Raw genomic sequence first — 19148 nt, 5'->3', positions numbered from 1 at the left:
TGTGAGGCAAATTGTGATTTGTGATATTGGGCTTTATAAATAAAATTGATTGATTGATTGATGTATTTGTGTGTCGCAATAATGATGATGAACTCCAATACTCATCAAATTCCTTTAACAATGAGAACTTTCTTTACCATGGAAAAACTTAAGTCAGCCCACAGTTCTTGCTTAATCCCAACTGCACTAGGCTGAACACTCCTTTCTTAGTGTCCTGGAGGTGTGTTTGTGTGAGAACTGTGTGACTCTGCATGAACATGTGCTTGTACAGTGAGTTGTTTATTAGCTTCTGTGTTTCAAACCCACCAATGAATACATACGCACAGGTTCAATAGCAGGTATGAGTTTCAGGACCAAAGCCAGGTCATGTTTACTTTAGTTACACCGGCCTGTGTACGGCTCCTCCACCTTGACTTTAATAGCTGTGTTTGAGGGCCTACTTCAGGACAGAAGGAAACAATGGGGTGTTTATGCTGGAGTCAACACCCAGGGATGCATGTCAGGTATGTAAATACCAAAATAAAAGAAACTGACATCTATGCAATACACATAAACAAATAAGATAGCATTACTCAACTTCTGCATTCAACTTTCATTGTATCTGCAGCTATTAATATTGTGCATGACCTCAATAACTTCCAGCCAAAATACATGGGACACAGGTACAGAGCGACACGTCTGCTGCAGCATGCCCACTCGTGTTTATTATAATCAACTATAGCTGCTACACTGACCACAGAAGCTGCGCGAGCCAGCGAGGGCATCATGCGACTCTCCTTTATTTTTATGCAGCACATCGATTTTTTCTTCTCGCTTCACAGCCCTCCAACAGGTAAAAACTACATAGAAATGTGTTCAAAATGATTCAAACTCTTTGTACCACAGGCAATGCAAAGCAGCAGAGCAACCTTGCATGTGTTAATGCATTGTTGAAGTTGAAACGATCCAAACAAACTTGTGTATTTTCATACTTTACACTGCCTGTGTAGATTCTCTGAACAGCTCGGCCTACTTGCGTTACGGTAATTCCGGAAAAGAAGCTTAATGCCTCAAATCTCACTTGAAATCGGACTCTGCCTGTTGAGCGATAATTTTCTGAGAAGTCATCCTGAGTTAAATTAACAAGGTTTGGTCTACTAAGTAGGTCACACAGCTTCCTGTTGACACCAGAGAACTAATTCAATACCAGTTAATAAAATCGACCCTGCATAAACAACTGCATTATCCCTTGGCAGAACTCAATACGCACACAGTGAAGCTGGCACGCAACGACACGCTAAAGAGACGCCATCTGTGTTGCATGTAAAAAAGGCCCGCTCTGCCCCACCTATGTGACGTGTCGCATCCGTGCCCCATGTATTTTGGCTGTTAGCCAGATAATGAATTAAACAGTCACAGTGGCTCACAGATTCAACAGAGTGCAGGTCATGTATTTAAAGAACAAATCAACTGCTCCAGGTACAAAACACACACCGACAGAGACAAGCACTAAAAGTCACAACTCAGGATCCAAATGCCAACGTTTACTTCGCTTTGAATTACCCAGTCCACAATTTAACATTCTCCAGACAGATTTTAGGTCATAAATCACCCTGGTTTACCCAGCCTTTATAACATTATCAACCTACATGTAACATCAAGGCAAGAAAAACAACTCCACTTTGTCCACACAGTCACACATATTCAATAGGCTTGTGAGAAGCTGGCTCAGTGTCAGCTGTAGAAGTGGTGTTAGCTGTTGCTGGACATGTATTTCTTGTTGTACGAGTAACTATTGTTGTGGTGGCTGGTATTTTAAAATCCATTCATTATTATTATTCAAATCCAGCTTTGGGCTGATCCAACTTATCAGATGATTTCATTTGTTCCATTTGGACTTGGATTACCAAATAACAAATTGTACACAAGTGCATGTGCACAAAAAGCAAATAACGTAAATAAAGTTATTAATGTTCAGGTAAATAATATTTTGCATATGCATTTGCCATGTTGGTCGAATTATCTCCAAACTCCAGTTAAACGTTGCCTCACATAGCCTCACACAGTGCAGCATTCCAGAGCAGTTTTAGCTATGAAACACATTTTCAAAGACTGACACTGCAATTCCCACAATTTGGGGGATGTAAACAGGAAATACAATGTTGCCATGGGGTCAGTCAATTACCTGTGGGCTACAACTTGAGCCCAGTTACCCACTGTAGTAGCAGTATTTCCAGCGTACCCAGGGATGTACACATAACCACCACTGGATTACTTTGATACTAAAGGAATATTTAAAACATGATGAAGAGGCGTTTTCCAAAGATTTCTAAGCAGATTTATGGAAGTTTACATGTGATGGACATCATAGATAATGACATCCTGTAAGTAACAATCAATCTAAAAGTAGCATTTCATATAGGGCTGTTAGAGTGAAGGAATTGTAGGGATTAAGGGTGGCTAAATATATATGGTATCCCCACCATTTTTTTGTTGTTTTTGCAAATTTCTCTGCGACAAGAAAGAAACTGCAAACATGCAGCTTGCTGCACATGCTTGTGATCCCCTGCGATTGGCTTGTAGCACAGTACAGCAATATTGCTGTTGTAGCAACAGCCCTATAGATTCATGTTTGTCTTCAGATTTGACTGATTTATGATTCTGAGATACAACATGATTTTTGACACATTGTGGCAATTGGGTGCTAACGGTTTTAAAATACCTTAATTGCCTCAATGAGCTGAGCTGCGTGTTACAGCCACTACTGCTGCTACTGCACATTACATTGGCCAAGCTACTTAGGGTGTAAAGCAGGATTTATGCTTGTGCATCGAATCGACGCTGTAGCCTGACGTGCACCTACCCAGAAATGTAACTACACATCGCAGCGACGCAGACCGCAACAACTTTGATTGGACAGCTTGGTAGCAGCGCATTTCCTCCAACGCGTTTCCAGTTGCTCCTTCTCATTCGGTAAACATGGACCCAATGGAGGAGAGGTTGATTGAAGAAGTCTGCAAATAAGTATATTTGTATGACTCTTCCTCACCCCACTACAAAGACTCTCAAATGGTTGCAAAACTCCTGGAGAGAAATTTCCAATAACATTGTTGTGGACGTAGTGGATTGCACAAAGAAATGGAAGAACTTGAGGGACAAGTACGTTTACCTCCAAATTAAACATGCCACATGGAGGGTAAATCACAAGTTTCATCACGATACATTACATCAATTCTTTGGACAACAATATAGTATTTGCTGATAGCTAGCACTGTTTGAACGTTTAGGAAGGAGGTGTGCTTGGATGGAAATGTTGACACATACCTGTATGTGCCATGGGAATTTCAAAATAAAGGTGTAAAGATGATGAAATATCAATGTTTTCACTTTGCATCCATAATATTGAATTGTTGAGCACTGAATCGATATATTGATCCCGATTGCTGTATTGTTTCAGCCCTACAAACTATAATAACTAACTTCTTACCTCACCCACATCTTTGACAATGGCTTCCTCTATGTATGTTTTCTAAGTAATAAAGCAAACCGCTCTCACCTCTTCCATTCACAGTGCTTTGGATATGAAAATCTACACACACACACATACACACACACACCAAAATAAAATAAACGAAATACATAGTGCATTGTTAATGTGTTTGTCCAAGGAATTCTTCCTTTAAGCTAAGGCTTAAAGAGTTAGCACAAAGTCCGGTCAACTACAGGTTTGGTTCAAGAGCCTTAAGCACTTCCGTCTCATTTAGCTGCAGACAGAAAGAAGAAGACATATTAGGGCACAAGATGTAATTTAACTGTCACCACCACCTGTCAATCACTATGGGTGGATGCACAACTACAAGAGAAAGAAACGTTTGGCTCATTAAGCCGGAATAAAGGTTACAACCTCTGCCAATTTGACTATTCAATGAATGATTGTGCATGTGATTAAACACCACACCAGATCATGTGTTACAGAACACTACATGAGCCTGGAGAGCAAAATATGAATCACAGATTCAGGTGCATGACATAAAGCTACTTTTTGCTTTTTATCAACCGTTTCTATGAAGAGAACACCCACCTCTCCACCAACAAACCTGTTTCAGACTTCAGGGGAAAAATCCCTCTCAATAGTTAAAACACAGAGCCCATTTCATATCCTGCTCCCTGGAGCAAAATCCTCCCTTACAACACATGCCTTTTTTCCCAACCTGCATGCTCTTTTTCTCACAGGCCTCCTGCAATATCTGTCTAACTCTGATCTCATGTCACAAAAATCCCCCTGTTTAAGAAGCCACACATCCTTATTCAGAAAAGCAATACCCGTTCAAAGCCCCTAAAGGTTCGGCAGTGTTATTCAAGTCGTTGCATTAAACCGCAACCGTCAGTCAGCAGTGAATTATTACTTATCTGATCTGCTAGAAAATGCTACTAGTCAAAAGCTCTGCTGGCTAACTGCAATCCTATAGAGACACAAAAAGCCTGTAGTTCGATGAACTGGATCACAACCAAAGGAAAGGTAGATCTGTTGAAACATGAAGTGGTCAGGTCAGAAAACAAATTTTATTCATGTAAGGTCCAATGTGTTACTGTACTAGCTTTGTGTACAGCTCGACAGCCAACTTTTTCCCATTGTTGAATATTGTTATATAATTTCTTTCCTTTTGATAAACAGTTCAAACAATGATTGGCAACTTCTCAAAAACTAGAATTATGCCTTGTGGTTGTATGCCTCCAGTAACCAGTCAAGCTGCAGTTACAGTTTACATCCATGTCTGTCCAGACTCATATGTAGCTATAACAGTAGACAACGTTATCAGTATGGATGTTGGTACAAAAAATATATTCATAACATGGATGCTTCAAACACATCTTCAACTCCGCAGCACAGAAGATCTATACAATCAGTACAGTTTGAACGTGGACACCCAACATTAGATCAGTGTCCAACCAAATATCTCCCCTTCTGTTCCTGAGTTATGATGCCCAGAAACTATTTCTGCAGAACGTTATGACGTCACAATAAAGCTGACCTTTGACCTTCTGGATATAAAATGGCATCACTTCATTATTTTATCCTATTAGACATTTGTGAGAAATTTTGTCATAATTAGGGTATAATTCTTAAGTTGTGGCGAAAGTTGTGTTGGTCACAGTAACCTTGACCTTTGACCACCAAATTCCAGTCACTTCATCCTTGAGTCCAAGTGGACGTTTGTGCCAAATTTGAGGAAATTCCCTCAAGGTGTTCTTGAGATACCAGCAAGCCTGTGGTAGGATAAGTGCTTACGGAAAATGAATGACTGAGTGAACTTGAGTAATGGCGTTCACCAGATTGGGACGGACAGATGGATGTACAACCCAAACAAATTATGAAATACTTTCAGAACCCTGCTCATCCTCTCTTTCCCATTCTTTGTGTCGAACACCATCTCCTCCAATGTGCTGCCACCTATTAATGACAGAAGATCATTCCGCAACTGTTTTTAGATCGTAGCTAGCGAGCATTGCAACTAGTCATGGCACTCGTGCTGCAGAGTGATGTTTGTTTGGTCTACATGGAACACAACTGTCATTAAAAAAAAATCATTTTGATTGTTCAGTTTTATCTTTTATCAACTGGAATTCTTTTGTTGGAGCACCTAAGGCATGAACACTCCCTTTCTAACTATCATGTGTTTATCTTCCATTTTAGAGAACTTCCTGATTGTCCCACCAGAAACCTATTATTTAAGTAAGGGAACTGATTACATCTCCAGTACTGACATCTTAAACATTAACATTAATCTGTTTTATTTTAAGGATTCCCCTTCCCCCAGAGAAAAATCAACAGTTAAGCTGTCAGCATGGTCCATGTGGCGCCCAGCACTCTCATCCTCTGTCTCCTCCGATGGAGACCTGTCTCGTCTTTGTTTGCATGTGTATGAGCAGGTGTGAACAGGTCACTCAGTCACACTTCGGGTCAGCCAGTCAGCGGCTCCACAGAACATGTTATGCACACAAACACTTTCATTTTCACACAGTCTGAGCCTCCATATCCGACAACACCTGTCTAGATAAGTCTGCTTTCGTGGCTTTGATGTTCGTACGTTTGGTCTCAGCAAACTTGCTCAACAGCCTAGCACTGAATCCTTTGTCACTTCTATCTCAAATGTTACTGTTTTTCCATGTATGTAGTTAATTTTAGCTCCTTAGCTCATAGTGCCATCTTATCACCACAAAGCTGATAAAAAGTTGGTTCAGATAATGATCTCATCACAGAAATTCTCAAAGACGTTTTTATTTTCATGCGCCTCGATGCTGCTACTGTATGTACGCATGGTTAAATGGCATCATTTTACCAAACTAAATAGGAAAAAAAATCAATTAAAATTTCTAATTGCTTGGAATAAACACAGTCCAAACTATTAGGGCTAGGTTTGCAACTACTTTACTGTTTGTTTTATTACATCAAACCCAGGTTTCCATGGCAGAGAGGAGGCCGTGTGGCTGGTGAAACCCAGAAGCTGTCTGACATCGTCCTGGATTCATTTTCTTCATATACGTTCACATTCAACGCATAATTTTGTCACATGGGTTGTCTTTATTGTCATTTTCATGTTGGTCTATTCCATACACACAGCATCTTGTATGTCCTGGGAGAGGAATCTCTCCTCTTCCTTCAAGCAAGGGTCGAAGAGACAGAGGGTATCGTATGCTGTACTGATGGTAAGAGTGACGCGGTGTGTATTCGTCCTAAACTGTTTGGTTGTTTGATTCGGTATGCAACGAACATTTGGTACACCCTGTTACCCAAACAGTCAAAACAGTGTATTCATGTGTACTGCTTGCACATGCAGAACAGAAATTCTGAAATTCCGTGAAATTTTGATGCATGAGCTGCAGTCTGTCAGCTGTAACATGCAAGTCAGCTCAGCCTGTTTAGCCGGGTTAGTCAAGTTTATCTTCAAGGACATCTTCCTCTACAGATCTGGACCGCATCAAAGTGCTTGAGCTCTGCTACAATGTGCCTTTATGTGTGCATTTTGCTCTGTATAAACGAGCACAAGCTGCAGTTCAGGAATTATCAACAAGTCAGAGTCTTACGATGAAGCATTAAATTTACATTACCAGGTTTGTGTTATTTTTTCTTTTTGATAATATGTGAGTAAATGAGTGCCTTAACTCTTACAGTAAGAATAAAGGCTAATAAGTCACCAAAGAATGTTAACATTTTTCAAATAAAAGAAAAGAAAATATTTTCTGCCTTTTTATTTTTCACTGCTATACTGAACACGTAGAAAACTGAATTTTGTGTACTTTTACACCCCTAACAGATTGTAAAACCCCCTGAGGCATGTTTGTGATACTGAGCTGTATAAAATTGACTTGAGTCACTGAGATCATTTAATGTAAGCTAACTTAAAGCCAGTGATGGTGTGGCGCTAAAAACTGCGTCAGCAGCCCGTTGGGACCGAATAGGTAAGTGCTAAATCAACAAAAAAAATCAACAACAAAAAAATAACCATGGGTTCAATGACTGTATGTAAAGACGTCCCAGAACCCCAAAGTGAAGCTAAAATATTTTGATCGCCCCCGGTGACTGACTGCAGTATAGGTCATCAAGTCCACCTTGTCCATGTTAGCAGATGGGACAGCCATACTGTAGGTACACATCCAATACATTTTTCCTAAAAATGGTTTCTGTCATTTTAGGTAGTTCTTATCACACTGATGTTCATTTTTGTGATAGGTTTGGTTTTAATTGGTTATTTAATGTTATAAAAAAGGGGGGTGTGGTGTCATGACTGACCAGTCGATAAATGGCACAGCTCACATTTGCTTGGATGGGTGTATGGGTGGAACATTGATATTGCAGTTCAAACTTTACTGCGCAGACTCTCAGCGCAAGATGGCAGTGGCCATATTCTGGATCTTTGGCTTCATTTTTGAACAGTAGGAGAAAGAAGAGACACGTTGTCCATCTTAACATACAATCTATGGTTGGGTTTGATAAAGTTCAAATAAATGAGCTTGAGTCTGTTCAAAATTGATATTTTGAGAAAGTGACAGACCTAAACAAAATGTGCTCTCAGCACCGAGTATCAAAAACTAGGAGGGCATCAAAGGCTTCCATTGGTTCATGCTTTTCTTGAGTTATTTTTTGATCATACAGTCTTGTAGACTGTGTTTTGTTAGACAAAGGTCTTGTGAACTTTGGTTTATTTCATTAAATAAAAACAAGACTTAAGCTGTGTTCAGAAAGACTGCAAAGCAAGTTTTCACCTCAACCATGTTCACCATCACCCGTGTGTCTCAGTGTGTGTTTGTATTCAGACTTGAGCTCAGGAACTGGAAGTTAAACAAGGAACTCCACTGTGTTCTGATATTTCATTTAAGAGCCTCTTGTTTTCTTCTCATCTCTTTTATGATAGATTTATAGATTTATAAAGCCCTGAGATATGTGGGATTTTATGATTCAACTTGAAACATTTTTAAGTCACATGAAAGCAGTTCAACTTCATTCTTACTGTGCCAAGATTGTATTTGGGAGCAGCAGTGCTTTCAGCTAAATGCATAACCTTATGCTAGAACTAACAGCCAGCCCGAACCACTATTACATGAAATATGATAGTGAGGAAAGTCTCATGAATTCATCAGCTAAGATGAAATTCAACATGCAATATTACATGAAAAGAAATACATGAGGTATGAATACCGGTGATAATACCTTACAGGAAGTCACAATGGCTCCAATAATTAAAACTGATCTGCAGAAGCCTCTCAAAAACACACAGTAATTATCAGGGACAGGGTATAATGTTGTTGCTGTGCAGGTTTGTTTCGTGACTAATAATCTCAAGATAGCTCTTCCCGCATATCCAACAATATCAACTTCATGTGACAAGTCAGGGCCTTCAGAGACATGGACACCGCACAAAGCAAAATATGCATCACATTAATCTCAAGAGACATGAATTAAGATGGGTCATAGAAAAAATAACAAGATAAGCTCCAAGTAAACTTGAATCAAAAAGCAAGGCATGAGTGATTGCATTAAGAGTGATTTACTTGTTAATTCCTGCCTTGCTGTGGGACCACAGGTGAAAAAAAATGTCGACTTGTTCATTTTGGCTCTCAAAGTCCACACCCTCACCTTAGGGATTGTCTAGAAAATGCAGGGACAGGAATCTGCAGCCTCTGCTTGAGGGTGTGACAGGCTTATCTAGTCTGCTAGATTAGATTATTTTGGAAGACTGCATGAGCTTTCACCTACTGCAGTTCAGATCCTTTGGTTAGAGCCGTCCAGTGAAACAGACTTTTCAAATATTGTTGCAGTAACATGAAGAAAGGCCGAAGCATGTGTATCGTCACAGCTTAGCACTCAAACAAGCAGCCCACAAACACAAACTCTCACCTCTTCTAATGCTTCAGTATTATCAGTGACTTTGAACAGGCTGTACTTTCTCTGTTCCCTCAGCGCATGAAATATTTCAAGTGCTAAACTGCTCAGACTCCAGAGAGTCACACACCTGGAAACTGAATCCACTGTGACATATTTCACATCTGTCATGTTGACAAGACATAACATGCCTTAAACTGAAGTGGTCTCTTGCAGAACAGTCTTTTCATGATAAGCTATAGCATTTTGTCTAAGTTTCTGTACAGAATATACGGCATATGCTTTGATGGTTCAGGTGTGTATTTGCTCAATACTGAACAAACTGACTCAGCATGCTATGAAACTCAGTGACAGAGAAAAGATTTATAGTAGACGTGGGGGAAAAATCGATACAGCATAGTATCACGATGTTTTGCTTGGCAATATCCTATCAACACACAGGTGCCAAGTATTGATATTTTGTTACATTAATTATTAATGTTGCAAATACAAATTAAACTTTTGGTAGACTTCTAGGATAATAAAATAATTTCTTTGTCAGACCGCTAGATACATACTGCAGTAGAAATGATTGAGGACGTATTCTGAAAATGCACAAGCCTTTCAGTTTCTTGAAATTATATTAAGCTCAGAAGGTGAAAGAGTACATCTACAGTTGTTTAGTACACACACGTGTGAATGACGCAGATTGAACCTTGAATGAATCTTTGAATGACACCCGAAAGCCAACACCATTATATCATATGCAGTTGAGTTTATGTTACTGAAATACTGGTGTCAATCAACACCACACATGAAGATGATGAAAGACAGGTTTATCAGTTACACAAGTGCACACTAGTAGTTCAAGTGTCTGTATTATAGAGTCTTTTAACCTCCTTAAAGTAATATATCACCCCCCAAGTGACTATTTGTATATCAGTTACACCCCATGTTATGTCGGCTTTGTAAAGACAACTCTGTTTTTCTCGCATGCCTCCAATAAAAAAAAGAATCTACAAACTGAGAAAATTCTTGATGAATTGAACTCACAGGGGTCCACGTTCAACAACTGCAAATTTTATCAAAACATCCACTTACAAACTCTCACACAACTCATGCAGTATAATCCAAATCTCCTTTATCCAGTGTTATGCTCAGTACTTCCCAAATGCATGCACTTTTGCTAAAACCTTAGTATCTGAAACTGAACTGAGAGTGAAACGTATCAACGCTCTCTTTAAAGCCAGACTCCACGGACAAAAACAGTAAATCTACTTAAAGCTACCAAATCTACCAAAGCGCTTTGGGGTTGCATTTTTGATGTATGAAAGGCGCTATATAAATAAAGTTTGATTGATTGATTGATAAGTGAACACTGGAGCTGCTGGTCTACTACAATCTCAATCAGTTAGTTAGTTTGTGTTACCGTGTGACTTTCCTGTTTTAAAGGGTTAGTTCCCCAAAGTTACACAAGAACAAACAAACTACCAATTGGGGCAGCTATAGACCGGCAGCCCCAATGTTCAACAAGGTAGAATTACCGTAGGAGTCTGGCTTTGAAGACAGCATAGATAACATTCTCTTTCAGTTCAGTTCCCTGTCAGAAAAAGCCGTATGTGCGGATAAATGAGACTTGGATTATATATATATAAGGGGGAGCTCCTGTGGTAATGTTAATGTAAATGGTTGTTACTGTAATTTGTGTTACTGTAAGTGAAGCACTCTCTGGCGTAAGAAATTTCTTCGGCATAAATAAAGTTCTTTGAATTGAATTAAATTGAATTAAATGGCAAGATCTTTGACAGCAGACAATTACTATTACATTGTCATATCACCAACACCTAGACTACACAGACAGGTTCAATTCATTGTTGCTTTTAGTCCCTGCGGGGAAATTAAGAGCGATAAAAAAAAAAAAAAACTTTAAAAAATTCAGTGAATGTTTGTGTTTTTGTTTTGTATTCTTGTTGTTGTTGTTGTTGTTGTTGTTGTTAACATTTAAGGATAAAAATTTCCAGTAATATCACTGCAAACATGGACTTGAGATTGTCTTTTCTTCACTGTATCAGTCTGTCGATCGATGAATCTGTAAATTATTTTCTAAATGTATTAATAACAGTCATGGTCAGTCTTTCAGCGTGTTCTACAATTCCTCTAGTCCTATAGCAGCCTCAGACACCAGAGCATGTGGTCAACAAAAAGGGTTTTTACCTTTATAAAGACGTGAAACTGCACTTGAAAGTTCAGTGTCAAGGAAATGTGCTTGCTTGCAGATGTTTGGGAAGCAAAGACCAGTCAGTCTCAACCGGTTTGAAACCACTGCCTATGACTGATGAGTTTATCAGTAAAGAGAGAACATTATTTTGATGCACCGAGGCACTCACAGCACAAAGCAACAGTGAAGACACATTCATTGTTATATAATTAATTGTGTGCCCTGCATCATATGACTCAGACTGTTGTGTGTTTTCGATGTGCCACTCTGGCCTCTATATTAGTCATCGGACCCAGACCAGCTCAGACATAACATCAACTTGATTGAGCCACATATAATTGAACAACAACAAGAAAACCCCTGATACCTGCACAGCAGGTTTTTAATTTAAGGATAAAATGTTATGCAATGCTTGCCCTTCTCATACCACATCAGCATCTGTCTGTGTATGTTAACCTGACAGCATGTGACAATAACACTTGAGTCAGAGACAACACATCTCAACTCATCAACAAACTGCTTAATATGTAAAACTTTATGGAACTAAATAAAAGAATCAGAAAAGAGATCCAGAAACATCTTGGATAAATAAAGTACTGGAAATTTCTCTGCAATTATTGTGACCACTTGAGGTTGACCAGTTTCTTTTTGAATCTTTAATTCATCCAGGGAAGAGTGACTCAGCATGCTATTCTTAGTCACACAGTCCTCCACGTTCCATCGAGGAGCTGCCACGGTCTTGTACCGATGGCCAGTGTTCGGGCATCAAAGGGTTGGGGCAAAGTGTCTTGCCCAAAGGCACCAAACTAATTGGGCTCAGTCTGCGTTCCACTTTCCCCACTTCTCACATGGTGAAGACCTAATATGTAAAATTAAATATCTGAACTGCATGAGGAGAACACAACAGCATCTCATGTTGTGCGTGCACGCCCTCCTCGCTGTATTTGTTTACCTCTTTCTGCCTTTTTCAGGCTTGACTAAACTAGCTCAGCCACAGCTCAATGCCACAGTGGTTAGTTTTTTAAAAGTGCCAGGGGGGAAACAGTCACTCTGTGAGATGCTTCTACCCACACGCTTCAGTGCTTCCTTCAGTTCTGTCAGCTTATGAAATATGGTGCAAGCTGGTTTCCAAAACAGAGCTTAAAGACTGCCAGGGGCCAATGTGGGAGTTACCGGGGCCCATTGGTTTCACTATTAACTTACTTACATTTCTATATAAGAAAATGCATGATTTTATTTTGCACTGGCGTCACCAAGCCTCCAAAATAAATTATTAAATAGGCTACAATTTTAGTTGACAGTAGAGATATTTTAGTTATTTTTTTTAGTAAATAGAGGATGTTTTAATTTCAAAACTATGACAACATTACAGTGGTAACAAAGTACATAAAGTTCATGTAACCTAGCCTGTTTCATCAACTCAAACAGTTACACGTCTTCAAAAAATGAAAAAAATAATAATAATGAATTTATTTTTATCTTACAGGTGGCTGTGGAAGCTGTCCAGTTCATCAGGGAAGAACACGTCTCCTCCTCCTCCTCCTTCTTCTTTGTGCTTGGATTTCTTCCGTTTCAGCCTGAACGGCAACAGCCGCTTATCTTTCTTTACTTTAGGGGAAATGGGTAACACATCATCAGCCAGTGTGGCGTTGTATCCCGGGCTGAGGGCACCGGGGCTCGCGGGGCTCGCGGGGCTGGTAGCTGGTCCATCTTTGAGGGTGCCCGACCGTTTCTGCTCCTTGCTGTCTTTATCAGGTGATTTTAATTTAAACAAGCCCTTTATTTTCAGGGTGCCGGACTTACTCATGGTGTCTGTGAAAGAGGTCCTCGTTCAGAGAGTGCGGAAGGAAAATAAAGGCATGAGGAAAGTGTGTCCTACTTAAAGCTATTGGAGGAGTGATTCACCGGGCTAACCTGCAGAGCGAGTTGGTTGCCGCGAGGGTTAGGACTTGCCCACACCGGTCGCGCGCGCCATCAGGTAGTTGAAAAGTGCAGTAGGAGAAAAGAACTACACTTCCGACTGCTACCTTCAAAATAAGATTTTACTCTGAATTTTGTCGATTTATATGGGTAGCCTATCTATTTAATTATTTAACAAGTGCTGAAACCTCACACTCACAGACGGCCAGCCCTCGAACACAGTACAGTAGGGGAGACCGGGAGTGGTTGTACCACATTTTGTCTCAGTAACTATAACTCTCTGAATTTTTGTGTTAGCGCTCTCAAATTTTGGCCCAAAGTATTCGACCATTTCTCTTTCCCAACTTCTCCAACTATATTACAGAATTCAAATGTAAGGAGCTCCATTGTTACAACCTGCCCCACTAATGGGGTAAGAAACACAACGACAAGTAGTAAAAATAAGAGTGAGGAATTAAAATTTACATGATAATAATAATAAAAAAAAAAATACATGTAAAAAAAACCTGATAAACACACTAATAACAAATTCCTGCTAAGGTCTAATTTGCTAACCTGTCCCTGTCAGATGCTTACCTCACATGGACTGAGTCCAATATACATGTCTGCTGCCTCAGTCAAGTAACCAGTCAAGACATCCTCTTGCTGCTGCTGCACAGACTTTTTGACTGCTGTGATAGCCCATAGCTCTCTGATGTTTTGCCATTTATTTAATTTTTTTTATGTTATTTTTTGCAGGATCTTCTCAATGTCACATGACAGATACAGTATTCTTTGGGGACCAATCTTACTGTCTTTACCTGCCTCAACCGCACCCCTATCAGTTTTTTTTTTCATCAACTCCACCGGAATGCTGAAAAAACACTTTTAAAAGGTGTTACAACCATCCCCACCCCGTCAGCCATGTTTAGCCAGCTGTAGCAGCATGGTGGTTTGAAATGATCAAAGATGAAATGCCTCACATTTTACCCAAGAGACATGTCTCTAATCTAATACAAGTACCATGTGTAATTTCAACAGTATCAGTGCTAATCGAAAGTGGTGTTGGTACAACTATTATATCGTTACAACCATCCCCAGTCTCCCCTATTAATATTTGGAAAAGACACCAAGAAGAAAGATGCTAAAGTGGTTTAATTTTGTGAAATTATGTCATTTTATTAAGATATGGAACTGTTCAATTATAGCCTATAGTCTGTCATTTTTATCTGAAGATGCCAGTACCATCATTAAAAACAGTTCTCTAAATACAAATTAAGAATTGATCATTTAAATTTAAATTACTAAATACTATTTTTTTCAGTTATATAAAGAAAATTCAAAAATGAGTAGCCTATCTTGAGAATGATGAGAGGAAATGGAAGACAAAAGTGGAAACATTTTTCTCTGTGTAATTGTTATTTTTGTTGAATATTTAACTCTTTTTCAATGAAGATGTGCTTCAATAAGTAAACAAATAATAAACAAGTATACTGAGACCAAAGTAAGTGGAATAAGACTACCATGTGTAATTTTTTAATTGTAAGAATGTAGGGTTGCAAATGGGTATTATTTTCATCAGCAATTAACCTGCCATTCTCAGTTAACTCATTAATCAAATAATTGTTTTGTCTATACAATTAGAATTTCCCACAATCCAAGATTTAAATTGCTTCTTTAATTCGACCAACAGTCCAAAAACCCAAGGATACTCAGTTGACTACAAGACACTGAAGCACATCAAACCTTCACATGTGAGAAGCTTAAACCAATAGATGTTTGACATACTGTAAAATTGATCATCAAAATAGTCACTGACGACTTTTTTGTTACTGAACTGATTAATCCATTTATTGTTTCAATTGTAGTACAATGTCATCTCCGCCAAGGTTGCTAACATTCCTGGATCTCAGTGTTGTCGGTAGTAACTATCACCCTGCTACTTGTATTAATTATCTGTCTTTACATGATCATGTTGTTCAATTACTCACAACAGTCAGAACATGATAAATGTTGCCATTGCACTTTTCAAAGCAGGAATATGCTGAGCTTTATGTTCAGTTTTATGTTGTGATGACGCTGTGGTTAAGGTGGTTAGGTTTTGGCACTAAACCCACTTGATTTTAAAGGAAAACAAGATGTTTTGGCTTCAACATCTGCTTTTGTCGTCACCACCACAGCTGAAAATGTCACGACCTCTCATTAAAGTTAAATGAGAGAGTGTGTTGTGTGCTGCTTGGCATCCATCTTACCTAGGTGTCATGCCATCCGCCATTTCCTGTTGATTGGATACATATAAAACAAACAAATGTAATGTATCTGGGGTTGCAGAAACAAACAATGTCAACATTTTTTTTTTGGTGACTGAACTGAGTACTTGTTGGATATAGTTTTATTTTTCGGTCCAGCATCTGCTCCATCTGTCCTGTGTGTGATGGAAACAGGTAAAAACCAAATACAACAGCATCATATGTCTTTGTTTGTATTTCATTATACTATTAAGATGTATGTTGTTAATGTATGTTGAGTGTTAATCTCCCACACGCACACCCAAAGCATAGGCTATTTCATCTCAGTGAGTTCAACCTACATTAAAAATCTTTTATTTTGAAAGCAAAAGCTTCACTTTCAGTTTATTGCTTATTGCAGCACACAGACTCTTGATTTTCTCAACATAACATCTCCAATTTAATCTCACCTTGATGCAAACCCCCACTTGTCCTTTAATTACATATTTGCACTTAGTGTAATTATAATGCTTTTATGTTTGTGTATGGGTGTGGATGTGTGTGTGTTTCTTTAAATTTAAGGGAGCAAGAAAGAGTTCCCCCACACAGCATTCAATGTCGTCAGCTGTGTTGAAAATGATGATAATTATGGTTTTATTCTGAATTTTTCGAAAATAAAGTTACCTGCACCATAAGCTGCTAAAAGTCTTCTTCTTCTTCTTAAAATAACCTAACTATGTAAATAAAGTAACTATGGCATAGATTGTACATTTATGATTGGTCGGTAATAAAAGCTCAGTTGAGAGCCCTCCACTATGTTCCTGCAAATGATGACTGGAAAATAACATATCAGATCTAACTTTCTGTTCATATAAACATATAGTTATATATATGATTATACATAGTCACAGTCACAGTACTTATTTTCAACACATCTGTCAGTCTACTGGGCCACGAGTTATACTATCTACTGTAGTAACAGCTCCATCTGCTGGTCATGATAAGAAAAGCAACTACAGCTTGTAATACTGAAGACACTGTGCTTTCCAATACCCATACTACCATACTATATAGTATGCAAGAAAAAGATTAAGTATGTCCAAATACATAGTATGTCATAAATACCAGGATGTTCTACTACATCCTGTTATATATTGCAGTATGCAAGCCAACAGCTCTGCACAGCAAAAGATTCGTCACACTGACTGTCAGAGGCCACAATGATCAATGGCAGCTGTCACGTTCCATGCTCAGAGAACAGGACAAAAAGTTGGAGACCACACGCTGCATTACTTTTAACAACGAAATTTATTAATTAACTTAGAAAAAATAGAATCAAAATCATTTGTAAGTGTTGCATGGATGTGTGTTCGCAAGTAAGGTGGTGGAAAATGTGTGTATGTCTATGTATGTGTAAGAACCTGAGCATCAAAAAGCCACACACCACTAAACAAAGAAAAGGAGGCCTCAAACAACCCCCACAGCATGTGCTGGAGGTACAACCAGGAAGGACTGCAGAGAGAGACTGCCTGCACAGAGCTGAGCCTTTCTGCTCAGGCCTGCTGGCCAAACCCACACCCAGCAAGGTGTCAGCCCTCAACATGATGAGCAGGCAGCATCAGGACATGGAGGGTTCTCCTCCCTCCGTCACACAGCACATTCAGGTGACTGATGACCAGTCAGTTAGCAATAATAGGAACATTAATTGTTTATTTGAATAAAATAGTCATAAATATAACCAACAACAAAAGGACATACGTATTAAATAACAATGACAGAGAAATGCATAGCATGTGTAATTTTACCATCATGAATATCTGTTAGAAACTACAATGTATGCAGTCATGACTTATTGTGAAAAACAACATCAGAGGCTTCCAGGCTGACCTCCATCTTTGGTGAGCTCGGTGAACAGCATTTTGTTATCTCCATGGTAACAGATTCATGAGTAAGACGGTCAAAGTTCAGGGTTTAACGTTATGAGGAAGAAGTATGTCCCAGTTGTGTGCATACTGCATGAGACAGTACATACTTTTTATGGGCAGCTGCAGTACCTACTACAAGAAAAGAAAAAGTATGCAATCCGGAACACACTCTTAGGTGCCCTTAGGACAGGCAACCTGTAGCTCTACCGCCACATGTGGCTCTTTAGCCCCTCTCCAGTGGCTCCCTGAGGCTTTGACAGAACATTATACAGAAATAAATAACATTTTAATTTCCATTTATTGTTGTAGGCCTAAAGTGATTCTTACATTCTTCAGCTGTAAAAATGCATAGCCTATACACCATTTAAAGAAATGTTTTAACATTTATTCAACTAAAATGTGTGTCATATGTCTGTCATAGCGCCTTTTCCTCTGCAGTAGTCTTGAGTCTTCCTAGCTAGGTTAGCTGTGGATTCCAAATCCAAAAAGGGAAAAATCTCAAGAATCTGTTTTCTTCTGCAGCGCTGCAAAGTTAAAGTGCCAAATAATCAAATATGGCCTACTGCAGTATAGCCACCTTGTGTTAAAACATATTAATGAATGCTTGTTTAGATCTGTTAGTAATGTTGATAAACTAAATCCAACTTAAAATTGTGTTACCTTCATTATGAGGCTCAAATAGGTTCTGCAGCTCCAGACAGAATTTTTTTTCTTTTTTAGCCAAAAATGGCTCTTTTGATAGCAAAGGTTGCTGACCCCTGGTCTAGCTAATAATTACATCAAAACAGGATGTTTTGTGAAGGATTCATTAAGCTCAATACAATAACAGAATAACTTCTCAAAACTGTCAAATGTGAACAAACAGAAAACCCAAAGAGAGGAAACAGATTGTATCAGCAAATGTAAAATAGGTTTTAAAACCTAATCTTACATGGAAATGAAAAAACAAAACTACCTAGAAAACAAACTGTCAGCAAAACTCAGCTGAGGTTTGAGGGTATGACAGAAAAAGAGAGATGGTTTCTGTGTGGGGGATGTTTGTCTGAATACACCTGCGTGTGTTCAAAGAAAGTGAGAGTGAGGGACAGCAGCAGACTTTCGTTTATAGTTTGTAAAACACTAGGCTATTGTGAATTTCATCGATGACATTAAAAGAGATTCTTTGTAAGAGAAACTTTTGATTCCTCAAATTGACAGACATTCTAGTGACATATGCAGTAGCTGCTCACAAAAGCAAACTTCGTGAAGTGTGACCTTTTTATGGGGGTAGCTGCTGAGATCGTGAATAGTTGGGGTAACTCAGGTAATCTTGCAGTAAATCAAAGCATTGCTTGGAAAGCAATGGAAAACCTCCACATGTGTAGTGAACGTGCAGGGGGGATGTCCCTGCACGAGAACGTAACATCAAAAGTAGGAAGATCAGTGATGCGCTGTACTCACACAGTAGCAGAGCCTGTGGCTTTGACTTTATCTTCTTCTTTTGATATTTTCAGTGCGCAGTATTTGTGACATAAAGCCCCAACACTGAACTCCGTCTT

At 39.0% G+C, this 19148-nt stretch overlaps 1 protein-coding gene across 1 annotated transcript in view; it reads right to left on the bottom strand.

Moving 5' to 3' along the window:
* Positions 1 to 13452, bottom strand: part of crybg1a (crystallin beta-gamma domain containing 1a) — a 58133-nt gene extending 44681 nt beyond the window's left edge. Inside the window, exon 1 of the mRNA XM_050061183.1 lies at positions 13043 to 13452. Within this exon, the coding sequence (XP_049917140.1) occupies positions 13043 to 13365 (323 nt within the window). The 5' untranslated portion in view covers positions 13366 to 13452. The remainder of the gene's footprint in view (positions 1 to 13042) is intronic.
* Positions 13453 to 19148: the final 5696 nt, after the last annotated feature.

The sequence above is a fragment of the Epinephelus moara genome, chromosome 14, assembly GCF_006386435.1.
Source record: "Epinephelus moara isolate mb chromosome 14, YSFRI_EMoa_1.0, whole genome shotgun sequence".
NCBI lineage: Eukaryota > Metazoa > Chordata > Actinopteri > Perciformes > Serranidae > Epinephelus > Epinephelus moara.
This window is presented reverse-complemented; position numbering and strand designations above follow the sequence as displayed.